The sequence below is a fragment of the Prosopis cineraria genome, unplaced genomic scaffold (genome assembly GCF_029017545.1).
Source record: "Prosopis cineraria cultivar Desert tree isolate PC_DT_omini unplaced genomic scaffold, ASM2901754v1 PC5, whole genome shotgun sequence".
Taxonomy (NCBI): Eukaryota; Viridiplantae; Streptophyta; class Magnoliopsida; order Fabales; family Fabaceae; genus Prosopis; species Prosopis cineraria.
The window spans coordinates 40,206,718-40,221,391 of NW_026555336.1; the positions used below are offsets into that span (position 1 = coordinate 40,206,718).

At 30.7% G+C, this 14,674-nt stretch overlaps 1 protein-coding gene across 1 annotated transcript; it reads right to left on the reverse strand.

The window, feature by feature from the left end:
• Window positions 1-2,769: 2,769 nt before the first annotated feature.
• LOC129311126 (beta-fructofuranosidase, insoluble isoenzyme CWINV3-like) lies at window positions 2,770-5,982 on the reverse strand. The gene is given in 10 exon segments (XM_054953154.1): window positions 2,770-3,170; window positions 3,259-3,349; window positions 3,438-3,676; window positions 3,753-3,911; window positions 3,992-4,148; window positions 4,440-4,612; window positions 4,614-4,786; window positions 4,789-5,121; window positions 5,124-5,315; window positions 5,453-5,982. Coding segments are annotated over 9 exon segments (1,578 nt in total). The 5' UTR covers window positions 5,173-5,315; window positions 5,453-5,982; the 3' UTR covers window positions 2,770-2,966.
• Window positions 5,983-14,674: the final 8,692 nt, after the last annotated feature.

A 14,674-nucleotide genomic window follows, 5' to 3' on the forward strand; every position in this document is an offset into this window, starting at 1 on the left:
GAATTTGGATGTTCTCTGTTGATCTCTTTGTAATTTACAATCCTTTCTAAACCCTTATTATTTCAAATCCTAACTTAAGTTTTTTTTGTAATTTGACCCAAATGAATGAAGGCTTGATTGACCTGCCAATGATAATTGGATTGAACTGTCAAAGTTGATGGAAACAAGGTGCCATTATTAACTGAGATGGGACAGTCGACTTCCACCGAGATCGGACCGACAACGACATTGCCATCACCTTTAGTCTGGTCACAGTCAATATCGTTGTTGGTCCAGTCCAGTCATAGTGAAATTAAGCCTTTTGGTCCCCATCACCGTCACCGTTGGTTTAGTCCGGTCCCCATCACTGTTGTCGTCAGTTCGGTCTGATCCTGTGGAAGTCAGCTGTCTGATCCCCGTCATTGACGTTTGTCAGATCTTGGTAGAAGTCAGTCTTACAGTCCTCGTCGTTGGCTTTGATTCGATCTCGGTGAAAGTCAGCCGTCTGGTCCTCGTCGTTGCTATCGGTCCGGTCTCGATGGAAGCTTATTGTCAAATTCTCATCGTCGCCATCAATTTGGTTCTAGTGGAAGTGGAAAGTCCCATCCCGGTTGTTGTTGGTGCCACAGTTCCTATGGGCTTTATTTGTTTGATCCCGTTTGAGATTGGCCATTAGAATCGTCAAGTTTAACTAATATTCTAAGTTTCTTTGAAATTCAAATATATAATTTAAATTATGAAATTTTACTTTAGATCCAAATAAAAGATTTTAATAATGTAATTTAAATTTTTATATCATCTAAATAAAAAATTTAGAATTTATGAATTTTAAATGTGAGATTTCAAATATGAAATTTTAAATTTAAATTTTCAACTTAAATCCACCCATCCGAATACAACCTAAAAAAAAAGTGCAATTGTATTTAGGGATAACACACTTTAAGATAAAATAAATAATTAGTTTCACCTTTATTATGTTATGATGGCTTCCAATGTAAAATCAAATGTAGTATCTAAAGCATTTTTAAGAGGTTTTTGAAATCGTTATTCTCATCAGACTTGTCCTTGATAATTGATGGAGTTTTAAAATTATGCATGTCAACATTTCTTAAATTATTGACTATGCCTTTTATTTTTCCCCTCAATTTATAATTACCCCGCCAATGTTGAACTTTATTACCTTCTGAAAATAGTTACCTTTTCCCCCCTATGAAGTTAACGTGACGATTCACCGTAGATCTTTTTGTACAAAACGGACCCATGTCTAATTTGGCATCAATGTCGACGGGATCAAGGGGCATGTGTCAAGTCACCGATTAAAATCAAGAATAAGATTTGTACCGAAAAATATCCAACGAACTCAAGATCGTTCATTATTATTATTTTCTTTCGCCTAATGCATTTAAAATTTAATTCTACAAAATACGTTCTGTAGTTGGTACAGAAAGCACAAAAAAATAAAATATAATATAATAATATTAAAAATTGAATAAATCATTAAATCGGTCATGTAATGATCAAAACTGTAGCCTAATTATAATCACACTAGTTATAAATAAAATATTCTATTGAATCAAGCAATATATTAGTTCAATAATTTACTAGTGACTTAAGGCTTATTTAAAACTATTTTTATTTTATTATTTTAAGAATTAGTATTTTATAGAACATGTTTTCAAAATAAAATAAAATAATAAAAACAAGTATTTTTTACATTCTTTTTTGTTCATCAGAATAATGATCTTGAAACATCTAAAAGATGTTTTCTTTCTCTGTTTTTTAGAACAATTTAATTTTTTTATTCTTCAAAATACTTTTAAAAAACATGTTATCAAACATTTTTTTTTGTTCTAGAGATAGAAAATTGTTTTCAAAATAAGTTGCCAAACAAACCCTTAGTTTTCAATATGATTTCATCATTCCTCATGCAAATGCTTTTGGGTGTATGGGGTTTAGAAGTATACTCTCTCCGTTCAAAAATATAAGGTATTTTTAATCAAATTTCACCCTCATAGTTATCTACTTTTCAACTAACCCTATCTTTTTATATTTATCCCTATTAAATACCCTAATATCAATATAAAGTCATTATTAATAGGGGTACTTTAAAAAAAGTAATAATTACACCTCAAAAGATAAAAAATATCTTATATTTTTTAACATTTAACTTCTCAAAAAATACTTTACATTTTTGAACGAAGGGAGTATGTATTTGGGTCAATTTGAAGGACCAAATTTCTAATTGAGACAAACTCAAATTTTAAAAAATAGAAGAACAAAACGTGGCATGAGAGACTAAATTAACAAAAAATTAAACAAATTTTAAGACTAATTTATTTTCATTTAACTACATATACTTGTCAAGTCATTAAAATTTTTTACATGTTAGATTAATTTGAGGGTAAATTTATTTTAAAAATTTAAAAGACTAACATGATAATTTAATAAACCTAAAGGATCAAATTGATAAAAATTAAACTTGAAAAACTAAATCAATAATTGAGCCAAATTTAAGGACTAAAAGTTTTATTATCCCATATTTGCTCCAATTTTTTTACAAGAAGCTTCCAGCATTATCATTGAAATCAAGGGAGATACATATTAAAATAAAACATATGTCTCATTTTACCCCCTTTAGACGCATGGTGTAACTTTTGGAAAATGGATAATATGAGAAAAATATAATAAAGCTCTCCATGGAACTTTATAAGAATGACCAAAAGTTTCCCTTTATGTTTCATGAAAAAAGCAACAGAGGAGTAAGATGTAAAGCTATAAAAAGTTGAGAAATAGAAAAAAGCCATTCTTGTGGCAGCAGGATGGCTAAGTAGCATAAATAGGATAAAGACATCACTAAGATGAAGAAACATCATCTCCTTATAATTTAATTTTAAATAAAATGCATTAATATACATCGACAAATAACATTTATTTCCTTCATACAACAATCGTGAAGATGCCATTAAAAAAAAAAAAATCATTGATTTCTAAAGGCAGCTTATAGTGTGTTCATGACCGATCTCTGCTTTGTTCATGCTCCAGGCAGTCAACTTTGAAACTCTTACACCCTGAGTTCCGTTGTTGAAAACATAAAGATGAGCATCATCATCTATTGCCAAGGACGGGTATACTCTGGAGGTAATACAAACCCTTCCTCCTTCTCCAAAATTCTCGATAATGGAGTGGTCAATCTGCATTAATCACCGCAATCCACATGTTACACTTCCACTCAAGAACGTTATCTAGAAGACTTATCAGTATCACTACCAACTCACATACCAGGCTTCTAAGTGAAATGGTTCTGATCTTATCATCAAAGTCAAAGAACGATCCATATGTTGTTTTATCGAGGTCCTTCCGCATAGAAGACCTGTAAACAACTCTCAACCACAATCAACGAGAATTCAAGATCAAGCCAAAGTAAGAAAGAGTTGGGGCTATTCGGCAATTAAAGGAACCTGCTTTGATCACTGCACATGAGACCTATATATCTGTTGGGAGCTTTATATACTTTGAAGAAGATTGCAGTTTGCTCTGCCTGGTCCTCTGAAGCCAATGCTGATAAACCGAATGGTCCTATGATTCCACTCTGGGATGCAGATTCTTCACTGCACAGTACTTGGGGATCAACCTCTGCGGGATGTATCCTCTCTGCATTTTCTAGTTCAGGTAGCTCAAACAGCACCTCTACATCCACCTTCAAGATCGAAACAAAAGTCAAACAATTGATTTCGCCTAGAGAAAAAAAGAAAAATAATACCCTCTTGGCTTACCTGTGAGGCAGTGATTCCTGAAACTTCAAGAATTGATTTGCTCACGAGTTTCTCTCCAATAATACTAACTTGCTCCTTACGTAGTTTCTCTACGTCTTCAATCGGCCACTGTATCAATCGCTTCCTACTTTTATCAAGCCAGACTTGCCTGGGAATGGACTGCACAGCCAAAAATCACTATCAACTTGACATAAGATATGAACATATCCTTTAAACTTTTGTATGTTTAACGAAGGTACCTGGAGACCAGCCCATCCTTTGTTTATATCATCTTGTGAGGTGTCTGACTCATTCACCCATCCCCAGAGGACCCTCCTGTTCTTGGCATGGTCAAAAAATGTCTTCGAAGCATAGAATTTACCATAATCGTACCTCAAGTCCAAGCTAGTTCCAGTAAACTTGGTATCAGGAATAGCTTCTGATCGGAGATATTTCCTATATAGAAGTCTGGGATACGTAAGTAAAAATCCTATCAACTTGACATAAGATATGAAACATATCCTTTTAAACTTTTGTATGTTTAACGGAAGGTACCTGGAGACCAGCCCATCCTTTGTTTATATCATCTTGTGAGGTGTGACTCATTCACCCATCCCAGAGGACCCTCCTGTTCTTGGCATGGTCAAAAAATGTCTTCGAAGCATAGAATTTACCATAATCGTACCTCAAGTCCAAGCTAGTTCCAGTAACTTGGTATCAGGAATGAAGCTGTTCTGATCTGAGAGATATTTACCTATAAAATAGAAGTCATGTGGATTACGTAAGTAGCCTATCTTCAATATGTGCCTCACATTGGGATTTTCTGAAGATGTGTCGACCCCATTAGTGCTATTGATCACAACTGGAAAGAAATCTGGGCATTTCAACTACTCCAGTATTATCAGACGCATAGAAGGGATTAGCATCTACAGTCCAATTAACAAAATCCTCAGTTTGGGCCAGAATCACCTTCCCTTCATCACCATTCTGAGCACCAACTATTACTCTCCATTTTCCATCCTTTCCCAGCCAAGCAGTGGATGGGTCTCTGAATTGTCCAGTTCAACTCCACTGGGTGGAGTCATGACTGGGTTACGAGGATATTTGATCCACTCCCTCAAGAAAGGGTCTGATAGATTCTTTGGAGTGGCCAAGTTCTGAACTTGATGTTTATTAGCATCAATCCCGGTGTACAAAATCAAGAGTTTTCCTGAGAAAATCGTGGCCGCCGAACCAGACCAGCAGCTATTAATGTCAGATGGCTGGCTGGGTTCAATAGCGTTGCTCAAATGAATCCAATTGATGAGATCATATGATACAGAATGTGCCCATACCATTCTATCCCCAAACGTTGCTGCATAAGGGTTGTATTGGTAGAATAAGTGATACACCCTCTATAGTACATTGGTCCTGCCACAGAATTCACATTCTCCATCGTCATTAGATCATTGGTTTGGATCTCATCTCATTGAAATTAATGATATTTCAAGTTGACTCAAGACAAGGGCAGCTTCAAAAGGAACAGATAATGTTACATTTCAATTTCAACGAAGGTTCGCTTTCATAATAGCTTACCATTTGGATCTGAACAATCAAAATTGAGGTTCCCCCATCAAAACATGTCAAACAAGTAGAGATAGGAGTTAGAAGCGATATCAGTGAATTTGAACAGAAAAGAGAGATAAGAATCATGTAAAATACAATATTGGTAAAGGTCATACCATTCATCCAATTACGGGAGGGCTGAAAGTGATAAGAAGTTCGGTACGGCTGTGTTTCTGAGATTGAATCAATGCTGTGCGAAGACGCTTCAATCTGAATCCCACAGTCTAGCAGAAAACTAAATAAGCGGATGAGCAGAACTGTCACTGCTAATCTCTCCATCGTTAAGAGAGGCCCAGCATAAAACCAATGGCTTTGCCTTCTTGTCTTGATCATCATCTAGTTATATGGATCATGCGTTTGTCGTTTGTGGGAAAGGCACATGATATTTCAGCCAATTAAATACCTTTTTAAGAAGCATACAAGCGGAAAGCGGAATCCACGTGTATTTTCTATTCTATTTTCTCTCTGCTGCAGTCAGTACTAAATAGACCAAAAAGTCATCATCCCTTACGCGCAAAGTTTTTGGGCATGGTTTCAAAAATCAAACCGACCGGCAAATTGGATCGAAAACCGAACTGGACCACCAGCGATCCAGATGTAAAAAGCCGGGGTTGGAAGAGTTGAACGGTTCAGGAAAGTTGATCTTATCAGCTTAATTGCACTGGGGAAAGGCCGAGAAAAAGATGAAAATACGAAAAATGAAAATGATAATAATATAATAATAATAATAGTAAAAAAGCCGCGAAGACTTTTTCAACAAAGCTTTACCTTATTCGTTTTTGCAATAAGGAAACTGTCAGATCTGTCATGAAACCATTAGATCGGATGAGAATGGCGGAGCTGCTGCACCTTATACACGGCGTGGGCGGCGGAAAGAGCAGCAGAAGGAAGGAGACGAAACTTTTACAATTTTATGGGTGTAAAGTCAAATCCTCCTCTTTTCACGTACTCCTTGTTTTTAATATTATTAATATTAAAGAATTAAAGAATCCGCAGGACAGTGGAAGAGAGGAGGCGGGGAGGACTTGCGAAACCAGGCAGATGAAAATATTAATTTCACAAAAGTTTTGGCAAGAAAAGATTAAATTGATACTTATTCTGAGGTGATTTAAAATAAGATTACACGTATAAATAAAGTTAATAATCACACTTTATTAATTTATTTTTCAAAAAAATATAAAATTTAATAATAACCTCCATTTAATAAAATTTAAAATTTATAATTATTTCAATTATATACCCTGGGACAACAAAGTTCTGAACGGAACTAATTTCATACAAATGAATATTGAGAGTCATTGTTTTTAGACTATTCAAATTCAATTTGAATTGTCTAAATTTACAACGTTTTATTTTTATTTTTTAAAATTATTTATATGGACACGAAATTTAAAATAAAATATATATTGACTGTTAGTTTTTTAAAAAAAATTTATTTAAAAAGCATCAATTAAAAACTATAAATTTAAGATATAAAAATTACATATGAACGGTGTAGAGGCTATTAGCTCGTAGTTCTCATATGTATGATAAGTATTAAAATTTTAAATGTTGTCTTATAATTTGAAAAAAAAGAGTATTGTTAAATTCTATTTAGTAATTATGACTTATCAGAATCTCTATGTTATTTTATCAAAAAGAATACAATGAAGTCTACTAAATTGTTATACCTGTTATGAATAAAATATAGAGATAATATAAATGAGTAAAAAGAGGAGTAGGAGAAAGAATAGAGGCAATGGAAAGTGGGATAAATTCTTGTATTTCTTTCATACTTTCAATAATATAAATAGATGCCATGTATAAATATATAGCCAAGCACTTACAACTTAGAGGTCTAAGTAATTGATTATGAATAACATACCATGAAAAATACATGAATTTTATGTGGGAGGCTGAAGCTTAAGAATCTCATAAATCACAACTTTTAAATAATATAATAAAGTAGTATGGGAGATGAACGCTCTAATAATTATGATATGGGGGATGGACATCTACATATAATCTTTATATTTATAACAATATTTTTAAACAGGTTTGAAAGATAACTTATAAACTTTCTATATCATTAATGGAACATTTTTCACATAAATATTAATTTTATGGTTATAAATAAATTTGTTTTTAGAGTTTTATATGCAATATCGTCTTAAAAATATTAAGTTAATTATAACCTGGTTGATATTATTAACTCTTGAATTATTATTTGTCTTGTTTAATGTCCATTCTATTTTTTAAAAATTATTTTTGATTTTTTGATACATTATGATTTAAGATTTTTATTTAAGTGAAATATTAAATTATACCAACTAAACATTATTGTTGGACTCAAGTTAACTCTTAAATTTATTATTTTTATATTTTTAATTTATAAAATTATGTCAACTTACTTATAAAATTTGAATTAGATATAAGTTTGGTCAAATTTACAAGTTAATTTTTAAATTTATTATTTTTTAATTTCTAACTTATATAATCATGTCAATTCATTTATATAAATTCAGACTACATGCAAGTTTAGTTAAACTTGTTAGTTGAATGAATTAATTATATATTGTATAAAACTTAGTTCATAAAAATGGTAGAACCTATTTTAAAAAAAATTAAACTAAAAAAGAAACAAAAAAATATTAATAGAAAAAAAAAAGAAACGCCAAAAATAACTTTCCATGTTTTGAAATGTATATGTTGTTGAGTATGTCAATTATCAATATAGATATAATATTGTTTTTGGTGAGCTTTTTTGTGTGTTTATTTTGGATTTGACTGTTAATGTTTGTATTACTTGCTTTTGGTGATTAATAATATTGTCTTTGTTGGCCAAAAAAATTATCAATATAGATATAATTTTCATTTCAATAATTTATTTTTAAAATACATTTAAATAAAGTTATGTTCATATTTTATATTTAACTATATATTTTTAATAATTATTTATTAATAGAAAAAAATCCATGTGATTTATTATTTGAATTTATAATTTAAGTTTATATTTTCATTATGATTTTACTTAAACTCATAAGATTCACATCCTTGCCACTAAACTTTGTATAATATTAATATTACACTTGCATTGGTTTAGTGAAAAATTATACTCCCTCCGATAAAAAATATAAAGTATTTTTAATTGAATCTCACCCCTCAATAAAGTAATTATTTATTTTTAAATTAACTTTATTCTTTCATTTTTACCTTCATTAAATATTCTAAAATAAATATAAATCATTCATTAATAGAAATATTTTTTAAAAATAATAATTACACATTAAAAAATTAAAAATTTTTATATTTTTTAATATTTAACTCTTTCAAAATGTATATATTTTTTTAAACGGAGGAGGGAGTAGGTTTTTTGTTTTGTTTTGACGAAGTCTGAGGTCCTTGTCTCCCATATATATATATATATATATATATTATTGTATTATACTGCAGTGGAAAAAAAAAAAATCTCCAGGCAACGCGTGAAGATAATTTAAAATATTATTGTGATATTGTTATTATAATGAAATTTCCGTTCAATGACAATAATTTATATAAACTGTATCCGTCAGATACTTTTGTCTGACTTTGTAATTTGTATAATACTATTTGAGTATACATTTCATTTTGTGGTGTAACAAATTTCGGGTGTTTATTGCCCACTTGCCTCTACCAATGCTTAAAATTATCGAGATCATGAGCATTAGCAAAGACAACAGATGCCCCAGACCAATGGCATAACAATTTTAAATTTTTTACCCGATGTTTTGGACGTGTTGTCTTGTTAATGACAAAATTTGTCAGATTAAGATTAAATCCTTCACTTTTTGTGCACGAGAAGCTCGGCTTATTTTAAACAAATCATTGCAATGTCAATGCTCTTGTAAACTTAGTAACATGCAAGCTCTTCTATATATATTAAAGGTTACAAATTCAATGCTTCTTATAATCTTATGTCACTAATTAATGCTTGTCCCTTTAATTAAAAAATATATAAATCATTGCAATTCCTAATAGTTACATGAATATTCATTTTTTTAAACAACACTGAGTTTAAAAAAACGTTAATAGAAGCATTAGTGGTCGGGACTAACTAAATACCTACTCATTCTATCCATAAATAAAATATTGACACAGGAAATACATTAATTAACGTAAGAAAATAAAAAGATCACCTAATAATTTTCTTTAACAAAAAAACGACACGTGTCTAGAAGTCAACTTTTTTTGAGAGACTAGACAGTTTAATTTCTTCTATCAACGTTTTTAATGAAACTAATAATTCTGCTCATGCTGGTTGACCAGACATTTAGAGAAAATTTAGATATTACGCTCTCTGCTTCAAATAATAAGATAATTTATGAGATATTTTGTTTTTTTAAAATATAAAATATTTTGATGAAAATAAAATTTTATTAATAATTTTTTTAAAATTTACCCTTAGAATTGAAATGATGTAATGTAATGATTAAACACGTAGATTTTAAATTATATTGAATGAAATGTATCTTTAAAAATTTATATTTTATTTTAAAAAATAGATTTGTAAAACATCATTGTTTAATTTTATTGACACACGAAATTTATTATAAATTATTTTATAATTTAGGATGGGAGGGTACGGCCTTCAATGAACCACTCCAATACTCCAATATCGTGAAACCCCACAACTCTTGACATGACTCAAACCCAAAGCTAGCTGGTTTTCCTTGAAATGCATTGAGGTGCTAGAGATAAAGCACTAATTCTCTATAAGTTGCGAGAGTGGTATCAAATCGAGAGAAACTTTAAATACTGGATATGATCTCAAAATAACAGAGATTAAGGTTGGTTAGTGAAATGGTAGGAGATAAGTTTCATCATCGAGAGAAGCAACTTAGAACATCATCTAAAGCTCTGAAATGACAAACTCAGTAAAAGAGGAAGTAGGGGTGCTATGATAGCTTTATTCACTTGCTTGTCAATTTTTAATTAAGGAAAGACCTGATACATACATGATTATGTAAAAATTCAAAGTGTTGATCTGTTTGAATGATTGGATTTATTAATTAATCTCTCTCATTAATTAATTGATTTTCTTAATCAAACCAAGATCCGATTCTTTCAAAATATAAGAAGCTCGAACGGCCCAAACCATCTAGCCATCAAGTTCACGTACTTATTTGACTTTATACTATCAAATTATTATCACTGGTTATTAATGTTAAATTGGCATAGCATATTCAGGGAATTGCGTCTCTTGGGTCCATAAGGGGCTCGACAAATTATTGTCACATACCGGTATTACATTTTGTATCGTAGATTCAGCTTTCCACTATATATCATAATCATAGAGTGGGAATCTCCAACATCCACCATTATTTGGGGACAAGTGTCCCTGACCCCACCTTATTTGTTGAGCGCTTAAATTCATGGGGAATGCATTAGGCCACTTGATTGCGTCCTCACGCGCTGCAGCGTGCAGAGCAATTAACCTCTTTGTTTTTTTTTCAATCCACAAAAGTAATTAACTTCTCGATACAAACCATTATTTTCAATTTTTCATATCACGACTTAATGACAGGTCGCATTTTCAGTACTACACACACACAGCTATAATATATATATAGCTCCGGACGCATTATTAGTTTTTTATACTAACAATTGAAAATACTGACATTTCACATAATTAAACACACATATTTCACGAGTTATATAAGACACGGTTTTATAATGTTAAGTCGTGTGCAAATAATTATTGGGCTTTCAAACTTTGAAACGAGCAACCTTTATTGTGTATATATACATACATACATACATCTATGAGATTGAGATTATATGTACATAAACAATCAGTTTAGTACATTGTTAATAATGAGAAGGGATGAAATGGTTCATAAAAAGAAGAAGCTAGAAAATAAAGTCCATCAATCTTTGTCAGGTGGAAGTGCCTCTCAAAGCATGTGACATGAATCGAATAAAACGTACTATTAGATAAGAGGGTGTACCAGAAATGATTTCTAAATAGATTACCAAAAATATTATCGCCAAAAGTTGGAATTAAAAAGGCAGCCTCATGTACTGGATGGGATAGATTACCAAAAATATTATCCCCAAAAGTTGGAATTAAAAAAGCAGCCTCATGGATTGGATGGGATTCGACCAAACTCTGCTAGTTCATGCCTCGTTATTGTTTCCACCATTTGATTGTCCGTGTGTGTAAACTTCATCTTCTTCTTTTTAATTCTTTCGCTCTCTATCTCAAGTCCCTGACTTAGACAAATTCTGTTGGAGTTTATAGGTACCTCTTTATTAAGACACACATTTTATTAAAAATTTAATCACTATTATTTATTCAGGGCTCAAACTCAATATCTTTAATTAGAAAGGATCAAATTTTTAACGAATCGATTCAAATGTCTAGTGTTGTTTGATATATATAACTTTGTTCCGGTTAGTAATGTATATAACTTTTTATAACCTAAAGCACTTGTTTTTCTATTTATTTATGCTCTAAAGTCTACAAAGCATAAGCATTATCTTGTTTCACGTATCTTTCACCTAGTAGAAGAGCGATTGGTGATAATTTGGCATGTGACCAAAGATCCGGCCTTTACTTTCCATTATTGTTTTTTTTTTTTTGGGAGAAATCGTACTTAAAAATTGAAATTTACTCAATTGAAGAGGGAAAAGAGAGAAGAAAAGAAAAGCAAGTCTCGATTTTTATCTAGTGGGGTCTCGCTGTAGTAAATTTTATTTAATTTTTATCTCTTTCTCCTATTTTTCTGATTCAATTAATTTTGATATAGTCATGGTATCTTCAGATTATATATTATTACTGGTAAAAAAAAGATTATATATTACTATTATTATTTTCTGTGCTTTCTTCTGCATTGAGATGGGTCAAGATTTGTGGGCTCTTTTTTTCCATTGTGAGATTGTTGTGATGGGTAGTATGAGTATATATTCAGATTATTACGAGCGGCTACCATTTGGTGCTCCTTTTGCGGGTCTCTGTCTTTGAAACCAATGGATGATCAATAAAATTAATGAATAAATTTTTATTTTTATTTTTGTAATTATCATGAACGGATGGTGAAAGAAGTTTCAATTTCGGACGGATCACTTCCCTTGTGGTTTTGTGGAGGATTTGGTGGTCAATAATTCCGGCACAAGTTGGTTCTTTAATTATTGTTTTTAATACTGTTACGGATTCCTCATGTTCTGAAGAACAAGAATGTTCATTTTAGAAACACGCAGTGTTTGAGTTAATTACCTAGTTCAGTCTTGTTTGGGCCTTCTGGCCCATTTATTATGATCCCCGTCTCTCGCTCAGGAATGCTCAAAGTAATGTCACGAGTTATTAACAAAAAAAAAAAGAAAAAGTAATGTCACGAGTCATTGCACGAATGCAGAATCCTGGTAATATCTTTTTTTTTTCCATTCCTCTTTTGGCGGCCTAGCATTTCAGGAAAAAATATATTTTTTTTAATTCCAAATGAACGCACTCTTTTGTTTTTGATAAGCCTTTAGTTGAAATGAAATATTTACAAATAAAGCTTGTAATTTGATCTGGTTGGGCTCAATTTTAGCGAACTTGAATAAATTCAAACCTGTAAAAAGTCCATTTGGCTAGCTTGGTCGAACATTTTTAAGTTTTAGGCTAATTTGAGTAGTCGTCAATATCTGAATTATTGAATATTTTTATTTTAAAATTCAGTATTTTATTATTAAAAATATAAAATATAATTTTTTAAAAAAAGTAAAAATGCTATTAAGGTATTTAGGCTTATTCGAGCAGGTCCAAACATTAAAAATGCATTATTTTTAAAGTTCAACTCTAATTTTTTTTAAATTTATTCTAACTATCCTGTTAAATTTGACTTGAATTACTTGCTATACTTACAAATGCAAATGTTTTTAACAACATTTAATTAATCATTGTACCCTGTAGGGATCCATCTGTTCTCCTAGATGGAAAAATAAAGTTTGATTGCAATTTCAATATCAATATCAATATCAATATATATATATATATATAGCTAACAGGATTATTTACAAGTCATGGTTGAATTTCATGGGCTACTTCAAACTCATTTATGAATGTTGTCTTTCACAATATATTGAAAAAAAAAAAAGTTTGGGCCTTGGGTTGGCTTAAAGTGTAGCTTGGCCCAAAAGTTAAGCAATTGGAGTTTCATAAAATTTAGCATCTCTTCGTGATGGAACATTTGAGTAATTTTTTATAATTCAACGGGGTAATATAAAGTAATATTTAATATTAAAATTAAAAGAAAATTAATTATTTAATTATGAACAAAATAAAGTAAAAACTTTATCGTAATCTTGTGTCCTCATATAACTCCTTCATATCATAGTCCATGCTCACCACGTCATACAAACACATTTTTGTAGGCATCCGTTTTATTCAACAAAGCCGAATGGAATTGAATATTTAAAAATACAATAAATTAGTAAATTTTGCATGAAAAATATCAGTTATATCCTGATCTTAAATAGTAAAAAAACCATATAATAGTTATTATATAATGACATTACTATACTATAAGAGAAATTAATTTTTTAATTCTTTAACTTTTAATTCACTTGTATCTCAATTTCTCAATTATAACTTGCTCCAATTCAATCTCTTAACTTTTGACTCACTTATAATTCAGTTCTTGTTTTTCAATTTTTTTTAAAAGTTATCCTTATTAAATAAGAAAAATAAAAGAAATGCTTATATTTTATTCTAAAATACACTTTTTTTACTCTTTGACATGAGGTTTATGCTAATATGAAAAAAAAAGAATTGACAAAAGTTGAAAGGCTGAATCATACGCTTGAGATTCAATTATAAGTGAATTAAAATTTTAAGTACTAAAATATTAATTTTACCTATACTATAATATATATTAAACATTTGCATGTCTCGACATTTGGGTTTACATATCCTTCCAAATGGAGCCTAAATTTGTTTTGATATACATATGACCCTTTCTTTTTCCCCTGATGAATCGAAGACAACGTATGTTCACTAATTGATGGTAATTAATAATTAAATCAATTTAACAATCATATGAATTATACGAAAGTTGATACATAATTAAAAAGTCTGCAATCACCTCATTTATAATAAGGTTCAACGCACAATGGGAGAGAAAATATAAAATATACTACAATCAAACCGTTCAAAGCTCTTGACTAGACTAGCGTGACCAGTTCATTGCTGATCAACTAAGGTTGAGTTTTAACAGCGTGATGGACAATCACACTCATAATGGGGAATTGAAACATTGGAATATCAGAATTTTAACGTGGGAAGGGTCGTCAAAGTGAAAAAAAGTTGAAAGGACGAAGTTTGCTCAAGGAGTGGGTGT